General features: G+C 37.3%; 2 protein-coding genes across 2 annotated transcripts in view; both read left to right on the plus strand.

Annotated features, from left to right (window-relative positions):
• The first annotated feature begins 1,153 nt into the window (after positions 1-1,153).
• ccnc (cyclin C) lies at positions 1,154-14,017 on the plus strand. Its single transcript, XM_061929037.2, has 12 exons — positions 1,154-1,346; positions 1,667-1,776; positions 2,987-3,071; positions 3,147-3,216; positions 6,921-6,972; positions 7,063-7,118; positions 7,840-7,875; positions 7,938-8,029; positions 8,100-8,167; positions 8,231-8,310; positions 13,436-13,554; positions 13,620-14,017. Exons 1-12 carry the CDS (start codon positions 1,315-1,317, stop codon positions 13,672-13,674), a joined length of 855 nt encoding a protein of 284 aa, XP_061785021.1. The 5' UTR covers positions 1,154-1,314; the 3' UTR covers positions 13,675-14,017.
• A 1,430-nt stretch (positions 14,018-15,447) lies between these two features.
• The window catches only part of faxca (failed axon connections homolog, metaxin like GST domain containing a), a 22,925-nt gene continuing 15,586 nt past the window's right edge, over positions 15,448-22,786 (plus strand). Inside the window, exons 1-5 of the mRNA XM_061929081.2 lie at positions 15,448-15,918; positions 17,393-17,528; positions 17,593-17,789; positions 19,204-19,421; positions 19,572-19,688. Of these exons, the coding sequence (XP_061785065.1) occupies positions 15,653-15,918; positions 17,393-17,528; positions 17,593-17,789; positions 19,204-19,421; positions 19,572-19,688 (934 nt within the window). The 5' untranslated portion in view covers positions 15,448-15,652. The remainder of the gene's footprint in view (positions 15,919-17,392; positions 17,529-17,592; positions 17,790-19,203; positions 19,422-19,571; positions 19,689-22,786) is intronic.

The following is a 22,786-nucleotide window of genomic DNA, read 5'->3' on the forward strand; positions in this document are numbered from 1 at the left end:
GTGCATTTACAAGAGCTGCCACGAGATGGCAGATGTGTTCTACTTGATGAGGAGAAGTGTTCCAGTGGTCTGTTCTTCATACATACACTTGGGGCTTCCATAGGCAAGCGCCTCTATATGTAGACCAATAGGTGCTATTAATGTTTGCTCATGTTTCAAGTCTTTATCACGTATCTAAAATGCCTTTTTATTTTTTGTTGCAAATTATGCCTTCCGCCCGATTGCAGCTGAGATAGGCTCCATGCAGCACCCCCCGCGACCCCGAAAGGGATATAGCGGTAGGAAAATGGATGGCTGGATTATGTAAAAAATAAAATAAAATGCATGAAATTGTTATGTACAGTTGTGTTATAATTAATGAAACAAATGAATAAAACTGATTTTCTAGTTGGAGACATGTCTATAAAGTGAAAATCAGTTGGAATATGTATTCTCAGTATTTTTAGTTTAACAGTGTAGAATTGTCAAAGAGATTGAACCTAGATTTTTTTTAATCATTTTTTGTTTTAAGAAAAAAACGTTGTTTATTAAAGCACATTGCAGATATTATTTTCCAAGTAGTGCAATTCAAAGCATTACAGAATGGGAACTAAACCAATAAGTCTCAACTACAGTATCTTAATTGAAATTGTACTGATGAAAAACTGAATTGCAGTAGGTTAAACTCCAAACATTATAATTAAGTGTCAATTAACTGTTACATTGGCTGATTATTTGAACAAAATAAAACTCAGTGAGCTCACACAGATAACTACATAAAATGCATTATAAAAGGATCCGCATCACTGGACAGTGACAAAAAAAAGACACTATAAAATAATAAATAAACCCTGAAATAAAAATCAAAACTGGCCAGGATTTATAATAATAATAATAATATTTGAGTGTGGCCTTGATATAGTCATGTGGATTGAAAACAAAAACTAATACTTTATATCATGATTACACGATACTGTACACACTTGGACACATTTTTTTATTCAATAACATGAGAAAGTTTCTCCTTACTTATGACTGATAGTGATACTGCACATACGTGTAAGTGAGTAGGGGAAATTTCCTTCATACTACTCAAATCGTACCTCTTTAAAAAAAGACAAAACATGTTTTAATTTGTATGTACATGCTATACAAACGTTAAAGACTACGTTTCTATTTTTTGTTCCCGTCGACTTTGACTAGCGGAACCTTGTTTTACCCGTCGTGGTTTTCACCCGAAGTCTCTTCACGTTACTCAGCTATCTCCATTAAACACTTCTGTGAACGAAAGTAACGGCAATTTAAAGTGTTCTCTTCTACCTCGTCTCATCCGGAATGGCTGGAAACTTCTGGCAGAGTTCTCACTAGTAGGTTTTAAGTAAAATCATTCGACGCGATTGTATTTTAGGGCCATAACTGCAGTCGTTTAACGCGGCCTTATGTTAGCATCGCGGGAGCTAGTTGCCGCTCTCGAACTCTTAGTGCCAAAAAATGCTATTGTCTGAGTAAAATATCACCATTTTGGTTACAAAAGACTACTTTAAACCTGCATACTGGTGCTTTTTAACAAACCGTCCTAATTGAATTTGTCACTTCTGCTGCGTTGTGTTGTGTTACTTGCTATTACTTACTGCCAATAAGTATCAGTCTGAAGTGAAAATATCTGTTTTAATCCAATGTTCTCCAGTCTGCAGTGGGTGCTGGACAAGCAGGACCTCATCAAAGAACGGCAGAAGGACTTGGGCAAGTCCCTCTCTGAAGAAGAATACTGGAAGCTGCAGATCTTCTTTGCCAATGGTATTACATATTGTGTCATAGTATTTGCTACACTGCAAAAACTGAAATCTAAGTAAGATTAAATATCTCAAATAAGGGTGATATTTGCTTAATTTCTGTCTGACAAGATCATTCTTCTCACTAAACAGATTTTATGTTAGAGTATTTCACTTGTTTTAAGGGTTTTGGTCCTAAATTATCTCAGTAAGGTATTACAGCTTGTTGCTGAGATGTTATGGCCTATATTGAGTAAAATGCTTGAAACTAGAACATCAACTGTTGCAGAGCTGTGCCATCTACACTCACAAGTATAAAACTACTTTTTTAAAGTAATAATTTCTTATTTCAAGCATGAAAAAAAAAAAAATCATGATTTTGACACAATTGTGTCTCATAATTAAAACAGATGACAGCCAAATGGACTTTGTTGATTTATTTTCAATGAAACAATAGAAAATACATACTCATATAGAAGTATAATTGGCACAGTACAGTAAACTGACAGTGAATATTTAAACATTTAACATTTCTAACAATTTTGAACAAAAAAGTTTCCTGCACATTCAGATAAATTCTTCAAAATTACAATTAAATCATGCTATCGATTGAAAAATGCATTTTTAGACAACTAGGAGACTCCGAGAGTAACAAGATGTTGCCTTGTTGCCTTTCCATTAAGAACAATAAATTAGTTTTTAGTATAAGTTTGCTGGTTTCAAGAAATGTAATGCAGAGTGCATATCATTATGTCAAGATAATGGCACTAGCTTTTACTTAATTTAAGAATGTTGTTCAACATATCAAGCAAAAAGGTATCTTTTTTTTTTCTACCAAGAAAAGTGCACTTGTTATTAGTGAGAGTATACTTATTTTAAGGTATTTTTGGGTTCATTGAGGTTAGCTAATTTTACTTCGACGTTACTTTTACTACTAATTTTACATCGACGTCCCACTGGGGTGAGTTTTTCCTTGCCCTTATGTGGGCTCTGTACCGAGGATGTCGTTGTGGCTTGTGCAGCCCTTTGAGACACTTGTGATTTAGGGCTATATAAATAAACATTGATTGATTGACTTGTTTTGGAAAGTCTTGACAAGCCAAATGTTCTTGTTCTATTGGCAGATAATTTTGCTTAGTTCAAATACAATACCCCAAATTTTTTCCCTTGTTTTTGAACACTGACTTTTTGCAGTGTAAATAAATGTTCAAGTGTGTGTTTTTTTCCTCTGTCAGTCATCCAGGCTTTGGGGGAACATTTGAAACTAAGACAACAGGTTATTGCTACGGCGACAGTCTACTTCAAACGTTTCTATGCAAGGTAAATTATGTTTAATCTCAACATCAACATGCAAAACCTCAGATACCAGGCATTGTCACATTTCTCCTATTGCAGATATTCATTAAAAAGTATAGACCCAGTTCTCATGGCTCCGACCTGTGTTTTCTTAGCTTCTAAAGTGGAGGTAAGGACTATTTCCATTTATCAATTGTGCTGCGGGGGAATATTAGGGCCATGCTGCAATATAATAAATAGTGAAATTACAACAAAGGTAATCATAACAGGTATGCATTTATATTTGATGGTTTTTTTAATCACATATATGTATGAATTATTTCCATCACGATATTAAATTTTTTTTTTTTAAGATTAAGCTCTTTTTTTCTCATGATCAAAATGTTCTCTTGGAAATGTAACACATTTCCTTTTGTAATGTTTTACTCTATTGAAATACTGACAATGTAATTTTTTTGTCCCACATTTAGAAATATATATTCATAATGTAAATGATTACCGTATTTTTCGGATTATAAATCGCAGTTTTTTTCATAGTTTGGCCGGCGGTGCGATTTATACTCTGGAGCGATTTATGTGTGAAATTATTAACACATTACCGTAAAATAGGGGTGTGGGAAAAAATCGATTTGAATTCGAATCGCGATTCTCACATTGTGCGATTCAGAATCGATTCTCATTTTAAAAAAATAGATTTTTATTTTTAATGTATTTATTTTTAATTTTTTAATTTTTAATTTTATTTTTTTAAATTAATCAATCCAACAAAACAATACACAGCAATACCATAGCAATGCAATCTAATTCCAAAACCAAACCCGACCCAGCAACACTCAGAACTGCAATAAACAGAGCAATTGAGAGGAGACACAAACACGACACAGAACAAACCAAAAGTAGTGAAACAAAAATGAATATTATCAACAACAGTATCAATATTAGTTACAATTTCAACATAGCAGTGATTCAAAATCCCTCATTGACATTATCATTAGACATTTATAAAAAAAAAAAAAAAAAAGAATAGTGTCACAGTGGCTTACACTTGCATCGCATCTCATAAGCTTGACAACACACTGTGTCCAATATTGTCACAAAGATAAAATAAGTCATATTTTTGGTTCATTTAATAGTTAAAACAAATTTACATTATTGCAATCAGTTGATAAAACATTGTCCTTTACAATTATAAAAGCTTTTTACAAAAAATTACTACTCTGCTTGCATGTCAGCAGACTGGGGTAGATCCTGCTGAAATCCTATGTATTGAATGAATAGAGAATCGTTTTGAATCGGGAAAAATAGTTTTTGAATTGAGAATCGCGTTGAATGGAGAAAAAAAAAAAAAAGATTTTGAATCGAATCGTGACCCCAAGAATCGATATTGAATCGAATCGTGGGACACCCAAAGATTCACAGCCCTACCGTAAAATATCAAATAATATAATTTATCTCATTCACGTAAGAGACTAGGCGTGTATCAGTAATCGTCACACACACACATGTCAACCAATAAAAATTGGGCAGGGGCGGGTCATGGCAGAAGTGCATTGTGAAAAAAAAGATGCTACCTGCTACTACTTCCGTACCTTTAAAATGTATCATTTCAACATTGGTGGTAACTTATAAAAACTGAGAAGGGCTGAACAAAAATGGCACCGAAAAGGAAATCATATACTGCAGGTAACAAGCTGGAAGTAGTGAAATATGCAGCAGAAAACGGCGATCGAGCAGCAGAAAGAAAATTTGGAGTAAGCGAGAAACTTGTAAGGGACTGGCGAAAAATGTCCCCAAAAAATGCAACTTATGCTCTAGTGCAGGGGTGCTCATTACGTCGATCGCGAGCTACCGGTCGATCTCGGAGGATGTGTCAGTCGATCACCAGCCAGGCATTAAAAAAATAGTCCTAAAAATGAGCGATCATAAATCTTCACTATGACGTCACTTTTGTCACTTGATTGACATTCACGGCACCCGAGGGTCTTCTGAGATGACGCTGGCTGCTGCCAGGTCATTAAAATTACTGACTGGAAGGCGAGAAACACTTTATTTCAACAGACTCTGGCGCCGTACCTGTCGTCAAAACTCCAAAGACCAACTGCACAGTTGCACAAACAAAATAAGAGTCTCAGAAAGCTTGCGTGCACAAGCTAGCAAGCTACGGTGTTTGCCAACAATGTATTTCTTGTAAAGTGTATACAAAGGAGTACGGAAGCTGGACAAATAAGATGCCAAAAACCAACCACTTTCATGTGGTATTGGACAGAAAGGAGGACTTTTTTTCTCCTCCATTCGAAAATGCAGACGTTATCAGCACCACTGTCTGATTCCAATCAATGCAAAAGTCATCAGAATCAGGTCATACACCAACTTATATTCTTGTCTTCATGAAAGAAAGGAATCTATATGTGTTAAACATGCTTGTATTATCTTTAAACACCTTTAACTTGTTAACAATATTAAGTATATGTGTTAAACATGCTTGCATTATCTTTAAACACCTTTAACTTATTAACAATATTAACTATATGTGTTAAACATACTTGTATTATCATTAAATACCTTTAATTTATTAACAATATTAACTATATGTATTAAACATTCTTGTATTATCATTAAACACCTTTAATATATTAACAATATTAAGTATGTGTTAAACATGCTTACATTATCATTAAACACCTTGAACTGTTAACAATATTAACTATATGTGTTAAACATGTTTAATTGCATTATCTTTAAACACCTTTAACTTATTAACAATATTAACTATATTTGTTAAACATGCTTGTATTATCATTAAACACCTTTAACTTGTTAACAATATTAACTATGTGTTAAACATGCTTGCATTATCTTTAAACACCTTTAACTTGTTAACAATATTAACTATATGTATTAAACATACTTGTATTATCATTAAACACCTTTAATTTATTAACAATGTTAACTATATGTGTTAAACATGCATGCATTATCATTAAACACCTTCAACTTGTTAACAAAAACATATACGGTATTTCATAAATAAGTAAATATAAATTATATATATGAATGAGGTAGATCCTCACGACTTGATCAATTGAAAAGTAGCTCGCCAGCAGAAAAAGTGTGAGCACCCCTGCTCTAGTGCGACTTATGTTTTTTTCCTTCTTTATTATGCATTTTCGGCCGGTGTGATTTATACTCCAAAGTGACTTATAATCCGAAAAATACGGTAGTTGGTCATAGGGCAGCACGGTGGCCTCACAATACGAAGGTCCTGAGTTGAATCCCGGGCTCGGGATTTTTCTGTGTGGAGTTTGCATGTTCTCCCCGTGACTGCGTGGGTTCCCTCCGGGTACTCCGGCTTCCTCTCACCTCCAAAAACATGCACCTGGAGATAGGTTGATTGGCAACACTAAATTGGCCCTAGTGTGTGAATGTGAGTGTGAATGTTGTCTGTCTATCTGTGTTGGCCCTGTGATGAGGTGGTGACTTGTCCAGGGTGTACCCCGCCTACCGCCCGAATGCAGCTGAGATAGGCCCAAGCACCCCCCGCGACCCCGAAAGGGACAAGCGGTAGAAAATGGATGGATAGTTGGTCATAAATTTTGATGTTTTTTTCACTTCGTCTTCATTCTTATACAACTTATTTCACATAAATATTTTCTCATATTTTGAATGATACATTAAGTGAAATTTTATTGTATTAAAATTTTTTCTAATCTGTTCTCAATTTTATTATTTGTAAAATGTAAAATTGTATTCTTTAATGCAACATTAAGCCTTATTATTTTGCCTTACACATTGTTAATGTTTTCCCTGTCAGGGTGACCGTAATGCTTCTTAGTAGTCAAAGTTGTGACCACTAAAAAAGTCAATTTTTCCCAGGAATTTGGAGTGGTTTCCAACACCAGGCTGATATCTGCAGCCACATCTGTGTGTAAGTTAACACGTTATCACAGCATCTCAATTTACTGAGTGGAAATTTTGGAAGACATTGGTAAATTATTTTTTTCCCCCCTCAAACTAGTAAAAACCAGATTTTCATATGCCTTTCCAAAGGAGTTCCCATACAGAATGAATCATGTAAGTAACGTAATCAACATTGAATTCAATGTCAATTGTACCACTAACACAACATATCCCTGTGTGTGTCAGTGTGGTGTTTTGAAGGATCAATTTTATTTATCAAGCCATCATCTCCATAGCTGCTCTGTTTGACATGTTGCCTGTCCAGCAAATGTTTCTTTAGTCTGTGTACATGAAGTAACAAGAGGAGGAAGTGAATTAGCACAGTTCTATTATATTTCAGTTGCATTTGTTTTAGAAGTAATAAGGTAAGGTCTATGACCTCAGTCGTAATTCTACTGGGGAAATACACATTTTTATTATATATAGATGTAATATACACAATTATTGAATGTAATTAAGTTTTAATGGTTTTAAATATATATTTTTAAGTTTTCAAAAGACAAAAAAATAAACAAGGCAGAGTTTATTTTGAATTTTTTAATGCAGAAATGAAAGCTAATTGAATGGGTCCAGCCTTAATCCTGTTGCTAGTAAAGAAACATAGCATGCACAAACAAGGTGCTAATGTTACAAACATACTGTTATTAGCTTTTCCAGGCGGCAGGATGCACTCTCTTTCTGTCAATTTGTGGATCATTAGTATTTGAAGCTTTTATAACAGGATGTTTACATCTGCACCCTGTTTAGGTAGAAATGACTAAATGATTGAATATCCATTTCAATATAATTACCCCATTACAGCATTAAAGATGTATTTTTTCCAATGTTTTTGTAGATATTAGAGTGTGAATTCTACCTTCTGGAGTTGATGGTGAGTTACAGTACATGTTGTTGTTTTACTTTATGGTTGCTGAGTTGTCTTGTTTCTTCCAGGACTGCTGTCTGATTGTGTACCATCCTTATAGACCACTGTTGCAGTACGTGCAGGACATGGGACAAGAGGACATGCTGCTGCCACTGGCCTGGTGCGTGTTTTTACACCTGTGTGTTTCCACAACATTGTCTTCTCTGCATCACACGGTGTGTGTGTTTTAGGCGCATCGTTAATGACACCTACAGGACCGACCTGTGTCTTCTCTACCCTCCCTTCATGATCGCTCTGGGTATGATTTGTGTCCTCGGTACAACTACTTTGTGTTGCAATAATTGTTGTTGTCCTCCCTCAGCATGTCTGCATGTTGCCTGTGTGGTCCAGCAGAAGGATGCCAGGAACTGGTTTGCTGAGCTTTCTGTGGACATGGATAAAGTAAGACACACTGCATGCAGACACAGATTGAACATGTATAATACATCATGTCATGGTATAAATATTTAAACTAAAAACCAAAGAACATAGTGTCCGAGCCACACACTCACTTGCTATTGATATAGTTCATGAATCATAATTGTCGTGTGGTTTCTCTTACATGAAGCAGCAGTAATTTTATGAGACAATATTAACTTTATTATGAATGCTTGTATAAAGTACATTATGCTAAACAATTTATTGTAGTTTAATTAACTGTTAATAGGTACTACAGTAGTGTTAGAAGACACAATACCATCCATTTGCTTTTATCTTGTTCTAGTTTACTGTAAATTTACAGCATCTCAATTAAATCAACAGTTTCACAAGTTTGTTAACTAATGATAATTTTATATATAAATAAACACTAGCAATCAATAGTAATTTTGCGCCGGTCTTTTAGGAGTGTCAGTGCAAGTAGACAAAAACATTCCAGAGGAATTGGGGTATTGGAAAGTTGTTACATGATTACAATTGTTTCCTAACATTGTGTATTGCATTTTTTTTTGGTTTGGTTTGAACCAATGCAGACCTAATTCAGTATGAAGTGCCAAATTTCCGGTTGTCTCCAAAAACAGACACTATCCAGAAGGACACAACCCATCCTGCTCAGTGCTCACCGCTTGTTCAACCATCTACCAGGGAGTTAAGAGACGCAACACCAGACTGTTACAGTGTTTATTCTCAAGCCATCACCAAAGTAAATAATGCACTAAAACATAAGGCCTGTGCAATACACTTTACATTTTTTTTTAAAATACAGAAATGGCTTATTTTAGAATAACTGCATATTTTAGGCAATATGTGCTTGGCATGCATGTGTGTGCAGTGTTTGCCACAGATTGCCTATATACTTGGCAAGAGGATGATGGGGCGTGGCCATGGGCGGTTTCAATATGACATCACAATTTGCATAATCGCCGATGATGCACATTTTCTTTAAAAAGGCTGAAAATGTTATATATATATATATATATATATATATGTATATATATATATATATATACATATATTTGAAAAACAAATCTGTGTTTTTAGTAGTTAGTGTTACCATATTTAGGGCTGTCTGTTAACGCATTAGATCAATAAATAAAATATTGCATCACCATATATGAATGATGATTAATCAGTGTTTGTTTTGACCGGCGCATGAAGGCATCACACATTATGCACAGGCAGTGATCACGATACATGCCAGTGTGTTGATAGAGCAATGTGCACTGCACTCACTTTTGCTTCAAAACAAACCTCGGTGGAACTTTAGTAACAACTGAGGTAATCAGTCAGTATTGCAGCAACCAACTTTATCATTGGCGCACATCAAGTTTAAAATAACATCTTAAAGCGAAACATGAACGTGAGGATGGCGCCGCGAACTTGAATGCTACTTAAATAGGGTTGCCAAACGTCCCTTGAAACATGGAGTCATCCCGTACTTAGAAACAAAAGTACGCATTCCGTATTGAGCTTTCGAGCGACGCACTTTGTCCAGTATTTTTATTAAGTGGCCAACACGCACGGAGCAGGCATCTTGTCAGTGCAGCAGATAACTAAAGTGTATAACAGTTAAAATAGAAGTGTTCTGCTGTCTATGGTTGCAATAAGTGCAATATTTATGTGAGCGTGTTTGTTTCGTCACTGAGTGCAGTTGGTTCGAGTTCAAGCACACTTTGTCATTCAATTAGGATATAATACATCCAGTTTGCACCCTTCCGTAGGAGAAAAGAGGTATGTGGCAAGTTGAAACTATTAGTGGCGTATCATTTATTACACTTTAATGAGATATGAGTGTGTGTGATGCTTTTATTTAATGACAAATTAACACAATAGCATAAAGGCAATAACCTGACTGAGAGATCACCTTCATAAATGAAGCACAATTGCCAGTCATATTAGTGAAACAAATACCTCACCTCTTTTTGTCCCCGTAGTTTTCATAGTGATGAAAGTTGGAGACTTCATGCTCTGTCATAAAGCTGCACACTGAATTTATTGTGTTTTAATTTAAGCAGGACAGACTCCTGTTAAAGACATATGTTAATTTTTATTCTGTTAAGTGAAGCAGAAAATATGTATATTTAAGACAATAAAAATACAAATGTGCACCTAATTTTTACTATACTTACTGTCACCAGGTTTTGTGCAAATCAATGACTTGCAGTTCAGTAAAACATTTAGAAAATGTTTCCATCTGACATTCTGACCACAAAACTGGATTTGTATACAAATATTAGGGTATTTTCTTACGCAAATTTTATTCATGCAAGCAAATAATAACCTGTGATTGATCACAGATCTAGAGTGATTAATCAGATTAAAAAATTAATCACTTGACAGTCATAATATTTTTGTTATTGTTTTGCTCTATGTTTCAATATGTGGGTTGCATTCACGTGACCGAGAGGCACATCCGGGCACTTCCGGGTTTTAGGCGATAATCTAAGCCCCATTAGGCTCCTGTTTATTTACCTGAATCTGTGCAAATTTAGGCGTATTTTGAAAGGTTTAGAGGCAAATAAAAACGCGATCATGAAAAAAATATTTTAATAAGGATGGAGTGAATTTTTACACTCTTAAGAAAAATATTTTCTAAAAGATATAAAACATTTATCATGATCAAGAGGCTACTGCTACCTCACTTCACTTGACACTCACAGTATTTAGAGAAGAAAAGATTGAAGGCACATCGTGTCTTAATATCTGAGGGGTCCACGGATTAAGCATTAATCTGTGAGAGACAAATGTTTTATTCGTGCACATGACATAACGAGTTCCGTGCTGCTGTGATCATGACGCTAATTAGAAAAAGGATGCGTTTGTTTGAAGTTGATTTCCTGCTACAAATATTAGTCTTATTTACAATTCATGTCTGCAGTTGCATACCTGCCAACTACTCCGGTTTTCCCGTAATTAGTACGGTTTTCATCAACCTATTCCGGGTTACGGTTGCAGTGATAAAAAATATGGTTTTTCATTAATTAAAATTTTTTTTTTTTTTTAAAGTTTTATTCACGAAATCGCGTAACAACAATGACAATCGACACTGCTTCCCGTAACTTCCTATCGAGCCATTCCGAATGCCATGCGCGAGGCTATTTATAGCACCGCTGCCAAGCACGAGGCACCAGTTGCCATTGTTTCCAAACGAGCGAACGATCATGGAATCAGCCGGAGAAAAATCGCAAACGAGTCTTAAACCGAAAAGAAAACTGCAGTCATTCCGTGAAGAATATTCAAAAGCCTATCCGGGAAAAATTATCCATTCCAAAAAGGGTGAAAACTACGCGAATTGCACCTTGTGCAGACAAGATTTTTCGATCGGACACGGAGGAATTAGCGATACCACGTTGGGACAAAAAAACACAAGTCTAATGCCGTTGCTAGCGATACAAGTGGAAAACTTTCAACGTTTTTCGTCGCCCAAACAGATTCTTTGGATGTGATAAATGCCGAAGTTTTATTTACGGAGGCAATAATTGAGCAAACAAAAAGGTAATGACACCAATGTTATCTATTGGAATTGTTTAGTACTGTTATACCGTTAAGTGTTTATACTATTTATGCTTTCAAGTCCAAGTTGAAAAAATCTTGTTAAATGTTGACAGCATAACTACCAAAATACAGAAGTATGTCCTTAATATTTTTGCAGTGCTATTTCTGTTGAAAAGTTAAAATGATTACATTAGAGATGTGATGTGCCACTTTTTAAGTGTCTGATGGCTTAAATTAATTTTCATTAATTTTTCATATTTTGAATTATTTTGAAAGGCTTACAAAAAAACTACATTTGAATTGTAATTCCATGCTATTGACAGGACTATTAATTTTAATGAAGTTAGCTTACCATGTTTACAGTATGATAATTGTGATAGAAATGTGAATTTTAGGCACAGAATATTTTTTACAATTGAACAAGGCAGTAGATTATACAAGCTTGGACAGAAAGTTAATAATGACACCAATTTTTTTTTTAATGGAATTGTTTAGTACTGTTTTACTATTTGTTTACTGTAAAAAGTGTTTATACTGTTTATACTTTCAATTAACAATTTGAAGTCTTGTGAAAGGTTGACAGGATAACTGGCATTAACTGTCAACATAATTTCAAACTATTGAAGTTAGCTTACAGAATAAACATGTCAATCAACCCATATGATTTTTGCTGTAATATTTTTGTTTTGAAAAGTCACTGTGACTGATAGAAAAGTGATGGTTTTAGCAACATTTTAACCTGTCTGAATGCTAATAATCGTTTTGCGTCGGGGGGCTTCGCCCCACTGAACCCCCCACCAGGACTTTGTCCTGGAACTACCGGGGCCTGCGGCCCCTGGACCCTGGCTACTAGGTTTTTCTGATTTCAAAAGTTGGCAGGTATGCAGTTGTTTTTATGATGTGAAGTTCATATTTTGTCTAATTATTTAGGCTCCTGCTGACTAACTACGGAAACATGTTGCTCAAACTCTTGATTTTAAAACCAATAACGTAGTCTCTTTTGTGTAACACAATTGCAGAAGATGGAAGCACGTTACTTAACTGTATTGTAAAATCTTAAAAGTAAAAAAAAATTTACACTTGTGGCGGCCTTAAAATCATCAACTAAATTAATTTGTGGGAAACACTAGTGAAGTATGTTAAGTATAAATTAAATACTTATTTTCTTAAAACTTATTGATATTATATGCTATTTATGGGTTTCACTTTGTGTTTTAAACTACATTTTGTTGAATATTACTCACAATGACAATAAAAGGAATCAATCGAAAAACAAAGTATGCTAAATTACGTCTGTAGTGATTCAAATTAAAAATCTAATAACAAATGATGGGAAAAAGTAGTGATCATGTAGTGAACAATTTTAAATTCCCTTGAAAGTCGTCTCGCCATTCACACTGACATTTCCTAAAAAACAGCACAAAGTTAGCATTGTTTTTTAGTTCCTTTCTTAATGAGGGTAAATCATCTTAAAGTAATGTGTATATAAAAAACCTTAATCTAATCGTCTAAATATTTCTTGCATCATCTACAAACGCTTTAACTGCATAGATGTTAAGTTGACATTAACGACATGGCAAAACAAACACTTTAGATACTGGAGATCATCCGCGTCATCCTCAAGCTTTACGAGCAGTGGAAGAACTTTGATGACAGGAAGGAGATCGCTGCCGTGCTCAACAAGATGCCCAAACCCAAACCGCCACCAAACAGGTAGGAAAAAAAAGTGACCTTTTCTTGTGAATGTGTCAAAACGCTCATTTTGCTTCTGTTTGCAGTGAAAATGACCAGAGCTCCAACGGTAACCAAAGCAACTCTTACAGCCAATCCTAGCGCTGAGAGCAGCACGTTTGTGACATCACACATTAAATCGACCCCATTCCTCCTCTAAGAAAGTAAAGGTGCGCTGCACTCTCTTAATCAGACAGATGGATAATGATGGCAGGGAGGGGGGTCTGCATTAGATGATCCTGGCATCCTTGAATATCCGAGAGGACTCATTTCAAACTTGATCTCCATTGTGTGCGTGTGTGTGTGGTGAGAAGTGGTGTATTCCTCAGGAACTGCAGTAGTCATGTCCACTTACAATAACAATGTGATGCTGTGCTCTGTCAAGACATGAATTGACTTTTTTAACACCCCTCTTTTGTAAATATATTCATTTCTTTAAATTCTACCCGTGCTTCTTTATTTTAGTGATTACCTGCTGCCTCTTATATATATTTTTAAATGGAAGCTATGTCTTGTTATTTTTATGTTTGGCCTCTATCTATTTAATCAAAAAAATTGTGGTGTAACACCTGTGCACAAATGTGTAAATGTGAACGTGTGTGTTTGTACCAATAACAAGGTACTTGAAAGCCTTACAAAATAAAAGCTGCTGACAGAACACGTTCCATTTTGGGCGAAACTATGAAATGTATTTTTGGTGGACAATTTTGTTGCAGTGTAGAAGCAGAGGAAGTGTCTCCATTTCTCTCTTGCGGCTTAAGAACCGTTTAAGCAATTAATGTGCTTTAAAGAAACAGGGTGATGTGAAGGGCTTCCATTTTTGATTAAGCGCTGCCTTCTGGCATGTTTTCCCCCCATCTGCTATATGACTGTTCACTTTTAGTCTAAGATGAGAAGAAAAGGGCTTTTTCCCGTCACGGCGACAGAATATTCCTACGTCACCTGAAAACTGTTTTGTCTACTTGAATATACCGTAAATAAAAATATGGTGTAAAAAAAAAAAGTTACAAGTTCCGGTTCTATTTTTCTGTAATGTTCATAAATCTTGTAGACATACACCTACCGTGTGTGTGTGTGTGTGTGTGTGTATATATATATATATATATATATATATATACTTGATCAAGATCTTTAAATTAGTTGAAAATCAGTAGGAATGACCATTTTGCACTGTTGAACTTTAAGAAGATTCTAAGTAGTGGACTTGTTTGCTTAATCCATTCTATCATTTTATTACACATACTGATATACTAAATGTCTTAAGTGTTGTACGTGAATACGATTGTTTTAAATCACATTTTTCTTTGTATACATACACAGTATACTAGTGTTTGTGTGTATATATATATATATATATATATATATATATATATATATATATATATATATATATATATATATATATATATGTGTGTGTGTGTGTTGAATTTGACCCCTAGTGGTAAATCTGAACGTAACATGCTGTTTTAATAGAGATGTGTCATAAAGACATAATGTACCACTTAGTATACACTACATTATTGTTCATAACGGTATAACATACACAAAGTACGTGTTTTATTATTATTAAAAGTGTATGTCTGTAGCTGTTATTTACAATTTTGACGTCACTGCAGTTGTGTAAAGGTAGCAGAAATAACGTCACGGCTCGCCGTAGCTATCTTTCAAAGTAAATAAAACATCTTTACTCAAATAAAATAAATTGTGCTGAAACATTACCGATTCAATACGGTGATGTTTTATATGGACATATGTTCTTTTGACATGATCTTAACCTATTATCAGCCCTTATTTTTGTAGCTCCAACCCTCACTTAAGTTTATTGTGAACGACCCAAACCGGAAGTACTGCTGATGACGTGTATAATTGGCTGGTAACAAGAGACGACGAGTGGCGACAACCAGTGATGATGCGGCGGACCCCGCAGCGGGGACAAGCCGCAGGCAGGATGCTCGGCTCCGCTGACCTGCCGTTGTTTTCGCCCCCTGACCGCTCTCGGACCCCGTCGCACCTATGAGGCCGACGCCAATGACGCCCCGAGTCGCGACAGCGAGGCGGAAAGTGTCCGCGGACGGCGAGCATGTGCTGCTGCTGGCGGGTCGGGTTCGCATGGACGCGGTCGTGTGTGGTCGATCTGGGCCGGAACCAGAGCGTCTCTGTTCCTAATTGCTACGCCGGCGAACCGCTCTCGTTGTATGGGTCCCTCATCGCCCGTCCCCTGCAAGACCACGGCGGGATCATGTCAGCGCTGGGCTCGGACTCGTGGTGGCGGAAGACGCTCTATTTGACCGGGGGCGCTCTGCTGGCCGCTGCTGCCTATTTGCTGCACGAATTGCTGGCTATCAGGTACCGACACGACCTGGGTCGATCGGTACTGTAAGCGATTATTTACCGGCTTTTTCTGTTGGGGAGATTATTACTTAATATTGTGAGATTGGGCGGGGTGAGAGGAGTCTGATTCGTGAGTGGGACGAGCTGTGATGTAACGAACCCCCCACCCTCTTACACGCATACACACCACAATTTGCTAATTACACACAATGTTTGCACAAAATGATTCTACTGCAGCTGTTAAGCTTAAAGGTACATTATCAATGACATTACAGCAGGCCGAGGAGACACACACACACACACACACACACACACACACACACACACACACACACACACACACACACACACACACACACACACACACACACACACACACACACACACACACAGTCCATCTAAAATGTATACATTTTTCCAAGGGTTGTTATTTTTTTAAATGTTCTGTTTCCTTGCAATTGTTGACATGTATGCAATAATAACACACTAACATATGCGTTTGTTGCTATTTTGGTGTTTAAACCCATTTAAGCAGCGGTTTTGGTGCAGTATAGACTATTGTGCGTTTTACAACGAGTGCCAATTAAATTGTGTGCTTCCTAGCATTTTCAGTTGACAGAATAGAGTGAGAAAATGAGATTATTAATCGCCCTTGAGTGAATGAGAAGATAGGACAGAAATAGTCCCAAAATAAGGCGCATATTTCAGCACTGGACAGCTCCCTACAGGACTGCCTCTGTGGACGTAACAAGGTTGAATGATCAACAGGGGGCGGAGTAGCATTAAAGAATAAGCAATACACTTTTCAGAAGATGAGTAGATCCTATTGTAGTAAAGTAAATATGTAATATGATAGGTGCAATGTGTGTTTACAGTTTATATAGAGCTTTTTTGGCCTTTAGTCAACAAACTGTCAAAAATAAGTTGTGGAATATATTCATCTAGAAATATATATAATTTTGATTTATAAAAAATTGCAAGTTAAAAATATTTGTTTAAATCTATAGCAATATAATATATTCATGATTCTAGTACTTACAATGATTAAATAAAATATTACATTATGTTTTTATAGTTTTTTAATTCAACATTTTTACTTGAATTTTTATATAAGTAATTTGAATCATTTTTTTATTTGAAATTGAAGATATCAGTATTTAATTCATAATCATTGAAATGTATGTACTATTTGTAGTTTACTATTTTGTATTTTCATTTTTTAAATCTGTGTTCATGGCGTCGTTTAATACTATAATACTATACTGTATATTAAATTATTGTACACACACATGAAAACCAACTAATGCTACTTCCACTCTTTTAATGCTGCACATGTGACTTTTTACTGGCTTTTCTCCTTCTCCATGTGATGTGTCACTGGACTGTGACAAATTATTTTTGACAAACTACAATAAGAACTGTCAAATACATCTGCCTATACGTTTATTATTGTGCATTTATTAAAGTCATGTGTGTTGTTTTGTTTCAGAAAAGAAGAAGAGTTGGACTCTAAAGATGCCATCATTCTGCACCAGTTCTCCCGACCCAAAACTGGTGCCCCTTCCTTGTCCCCCTTCTGCCTTAAGACGGAGACGTACCTCCGCATGGTGGACCTACCCTACCAGGTACAGTAGTCACTAAAACATGCTTTGGCACAGCATCGCTGAATGGTCAATATTCCCCCTCCAGAACTACTTCGACGGCAAGCTTTCGCTGCAGGGCAAGATGCCGTGGATCGAGTACAACCATGAGCAAACGTGCGGCTCTGACTTCATCATCGACTTCCTGGAGGAGAAGCTGGGTGTGAGTCTCAACAAGAGCCTGACGCCGCAGGAGAGGGCTGTGTCGCGCGCCGTCACCAAAATGGTGGAAGAACATTTCTACTGGTGAGTGAAAAACAACTGAAACTGTTGTAACGTACATGTCCGATCAGTAGGTGGCGACTCTGGTAAACAACACCAGAGTCGTGTATAAAGAGAGCATGGCCAACTGGGTTTCAGGCGATCTCCTCAATGATTGGTCAAAAGGCACTCACGTGACTACAGGGCGCAATGACTGCTACTAACTTTGACGCACATTTGTTAGTTTTTCGACGTCTAAAAATGCCCTGTTGTGCCGTAAGAATTGTGGAAAGCTTTTGCATTGCTTTCCACACAACCCGGAAAGAAGACACGTGTGGGAAGTCATCAATTACAGCCTCTCGCGCGAGGTAAACACACGACACAACGTCAACATTTTGTTCAGGAGAGAACACACAGATGCTGACAGAAATAACAAAATAAATGAACAAATTAAAGAGATGGTTTGACAATAACAGACTATCTTTGAATCTCAGTAAAACTTAAAAAATGCAATTCTGTAACAGTAGAAGAGAGAATCATGCACACATACAAACAGACAGATAAAGAGTCAAATAAACCACATTTGGGTGTAATAATAGATGAGAAAATTAACTGGAAATCTCATTAAAAATATACAACATAAAGTGGCATGAAATACTTTAAGTAATGAATAAAGAAAAATATGTTCTGGACCAAAAATCACTCCATTTTCTCTACTGCTCTCCATTTTCTCTACTGCTCGCCAGTGTAACCATATCTGAGTTATTGTGCAGAAATATGGAGGAAAAAGGTAGAAAAGTACACTTATTCACTTAGTATGTTACAAAAAAGAAAGATCAGTTAGAATAATACATGAGTGATACATACAGTAGGTGGTGACTTGTCCAGGGTGTATCCCGCCTTCCGCCCAAATGCAGCTCAGATAGGCTCCAGCACTCCCGCGACCCCGAACGGGAGAAGCGGTAAAAAATGGATCGATCGATGGATGATACATACAGTGATTACAAATACATTGGAGGCAGCCACCACACTTGACATACTTCACACAAAAGTCACAATTTCTCTGATTGTTGGTCCAAAGCTAATGAAGATTTTGGCAAAATGAGGATAATAAGTTATTTTTTTGTTTTTTTCAATTTACGTTTATTGCACTGTGAGGTGCGTGTTAGAGTGCCTGCTGATCTCGAAACAGTGCAAGAATGTAACAGCAAAGTGTGTCAAATATGGCCACAAAATTATACTTTGACGAAGTAAAGGCATGTTTTATTGTAAGTTTATGAGCTGGAGTATGTTTAGAACTATTGATAGATGTATTATATTGGCTTATTTTGCCCCAAAAAACTAACGTCAAAATGACAGCACTTGCTTGGATCCGGGCACATCCGCACACGTCCTTGGTAGCAGTCATGGCGCCTCTTTACACACGACTCCGACAAACACAACATGCACGCCCCCACAGGACCATCGCCTACTGCCAGTGGGTGGACAACTTGGAGGAGACCCAGAAAATGTTGTCCGTGAGCGGGCCGCTGAGTGAGCTGCTCAAGTGGATCCTGAGTCACGTGACCGGCGGCATTGTCAAGCGGGAGATGTACGGACACGGAATGGGACGCTTCTCCAAGGAGGAAGTCTACGCCCTAATGGAGAAGGACATGCGCACACTGGCCACCTTGCTAGGTGAACAACTCGCTGACTTTATACTCATTTACTAAAAAACATGGGGATGATGATGATGATGCTGAGCACACAAAAGGCAATGCATTGGCAATACTGCCCTTTTGTGGTGACACACAACACTGACGCTAACATGTGCTTTGTGTGTGCTAGGCAATAAAAAATATTTTATGGGCTCCAAGATTTCAACAGTAGATGCCACAGTGTTTGGTCACCTGGCCCCCGCCATGTGGACCCTGCCTGGAACCCGACCAGAGCAGCTCATCAAAGGTGAGAAGTTACGTTTTGTTACGTCCTCCACCTTAGCACATCTTTTATCACTATTTCATTTCTAGCACACTTTAGCAAGGGCCATTTTTGTGTCACAATTTTCTACTTCTTCCTAAATTATAGCAACTGATGAAATAAGAAATGCAAAATAAAATATGGACAGATGTAAAGATATGTTACATTACGCTAGTGTACTTTATGTTAAATATGGTATTTATATGTAGCATTATCTTGTGTTGCAGTTTACGTAATACATTGTTAGCATAATGTAACATACTGTAACATATCCTATGATACGCTACATTATACACAATGGTACTATATGCTCCTTTCTGTACACCGACATTTGTACCGCGGTACTAATGAATTAAAACAGGTACTATACTGCCTTTGAAAAATACTGTTACTTTTTATTTCATGCCAGCACAAAACTAAATAATGCACCAACAACTTAAGACCTGTACAATACATTTTTGACTATTTTTTTCACTACAGAAACCTAAGTCAACAACCGCACACAGCACAAGAGGAAACAGGGCAGAGACAGAAGAGGGAGAATGGACACACAGTATTTTGACTTCAAACTTAATGATAAAGTTGAAGCAATAAGCACTGACGCGCTACTAGCTACTAGCGTAGCATCCGTCCACAGTGTTTTAGCTACTTCTAAATCACTAATCCTTGCCGCCATGACGACAAATAAACTGAGTGTTTTTACAAGTATCATATCTGCAGGACAGCAAACTAGCCCCTCTAATGTAAACAAATGGGTGGATCAATAAACGTATCAACTGTAATGATACCAAGAGTACAAGAGCCATATATAGTCGATACTACAATGATTACATTTATATTTTTTATTATCACAAAATCTTTTCTTTTTTTATTGTTTATAAACTCAGGAAATACGTCCCTGGACACAGAACTATTTATATATCAGAATCATTGTTATTACCAAGTATATTGACACATACAAGGAATTTGTCTTGGTGTATTGGTGCAAAGCATAAGACATAAGGCCAAGATAACAAGAACCTGTGTAAAACAAGATACAATGTAAGGAGCACTTGGCAATATATAAAGTATAATTTAAAATTGTTAAATATATTCATATTTACAACACCGAAAATCACACAAAATGTACAAAGGGTGCGCAATATGTCAAGTCCAGTGAGCGGTAATGTCACGCATGAAAGAAAACAGATTCCGCCTTTACATTGTTGTGGTGTTTTGTGAGTGGGGAGAGTTGTTATGTGAGGGCAGGGGGAGGACAGGGACATTGTTAAGTAATCTAACAGCAGAGGGGAAAAAACTGTTTTTGAGTCGAGACGTTTTGGTCCTGATGGAGCGCAACCTTTTACTGGAGGGGAGGGTCTCAAACAGATCATGTGCAGGGTGAGAGGGGTTGGCCACAATCTTGTCTGCACACCTCTGGGTCCTGGAGGTGTACAGGCAGGTGATGGAATTATGTATATGTGTGTGTGTGTGTGTGTGTGTGTGTGTATATATGTATATATATATATATATATATATATATATATACACGGTGGCAGAGGGGTTAGTGCATCTGCCTCACAATACGAAGGTCCTGAGTAGTCTGGGGTTCAATCCCGGGCTCGGGATCTTTCTGTGTGGAGTTTGCATGTCCTCCCCGTGACTGCGTGGGTTCCCTCCGGGTACTCCGGCTTCCTCCCACTTCCAAAGACATGCACCTGGGGATAAGTTGATTGGCAACACTAAATTGGCCCTAGTGTGTGAATGTGAGTGTGAATGTTGTCTGTCTATCTGTGTTGGCCCTGCGATGAGGTGGCGACTTGTCCAGGGTGTACCCCGCCTTCCGCCCGATTGTAGCTGAGATAGGCTCCAGCGCCCCCCGCGACCCCAAAGGGAATAAGCGGTAGAAAATGGATGGATGGATGGATGGATATATATATATATATATATATATATATATATATATATATATATATATATATATATATATATATATATATATATATATATATATATATATATATATATACAGTTGTGCTCATAAGTTTACATACCCTGGGAGAATTTATGATTTCTTGGCCATTCTTCAGAGAATATAAATGATAACACAAAAACCTTTCTTCCACTCATGCTTAATGGTTGTGTGAAGCTATTTATTGGCTAACAACTGTGTTTACTCTTTTCAAATCAAAATGACAAAAGAAAGTACCCAAATGACCCTGATCAAAAGTTTACATACCGCAGTTGTTAATACCGTGTATTACCCCCTTTAACATCAAAGACAGCTTGAAGTATTTTGTGGTAGTTGTGGATAAGGTTCTTTATTTCCTCAGATGGCAAAGCTGCCCATTCTTCTTGGCAAAAAGACTCCAGTTCCTGTAAGTTCTTGGGCTGTCTTGCATGAACTGCACGTTTGAGATCTCCCCAGAGTGGCTCAATGATTTTGAGGTCAGGAGATTGAGATGGCCACTCCAGAACCTTCACTTTGTTCTGCTGTAGCCAATGACAAGTCGACTTGGCCTTGTGTTTTGGATCATTGTCATGTTGGAATGTCCAAAAACGTCTCATGCGCAGCTTCCGGGCTGATGAGTGCAAATGTTTATCCAGTATTTTCTGATAACATGCTGCATTCAGGGGCTTCACGGTGGCAGAGGGGTTAGTGCATCTGTCTCACAATACGAAGGTCCTGAGTAGTCTTGGGTTCAATCCCGGGCTCGGGATCTTTCTGTGTGGAGTTTGCATGTCCTCCCCGTGACTGCGTGGGTTCCCTCCGGGTACTCCGGCTTCCTCCCACCTCCAAAGACATGCACCTGGGGATAAGTTGATTGGCAACACTAAATTGGCCCTAGTGTGTGAATGTGAGTGTGAATGTTGTCTGTCTATCTGTGTTGGCCCTGCGATGAGGTGGCGACTTGTCCAGGGTGTACCCCGCCTTCCGCCCGATTGTAGCTGAGATAGGCTCCAGCGCCCCCCGCGACCCCAAAGGGAATAAGCGGTAGAAAATGGATGGATGGATGGATGCTGCATTCATCTTGCCATCAATTTTGGCCAACTTTCCTGTGCCTTTGTAGCTCACACATCCCCAAAACATCAGTGATCCACCT

Source organism: Nerophis lumbriciformis, linkage group LG34 (assembly GCF_033978685.3).
Source record: "Nerophis lumbriciformis linkage group LG34, RoL_Nlum_v2.1, whole genome shotgun sequence".
In the NCBI taxonomy this organism is placed as follows: domain Eukaryota; kingdom Metazoa; phylum Chordata; class Actinopteri; order Syngnathiformes; family Syngnathidae; genus Nerophis; species Nerophis lumbriciformis.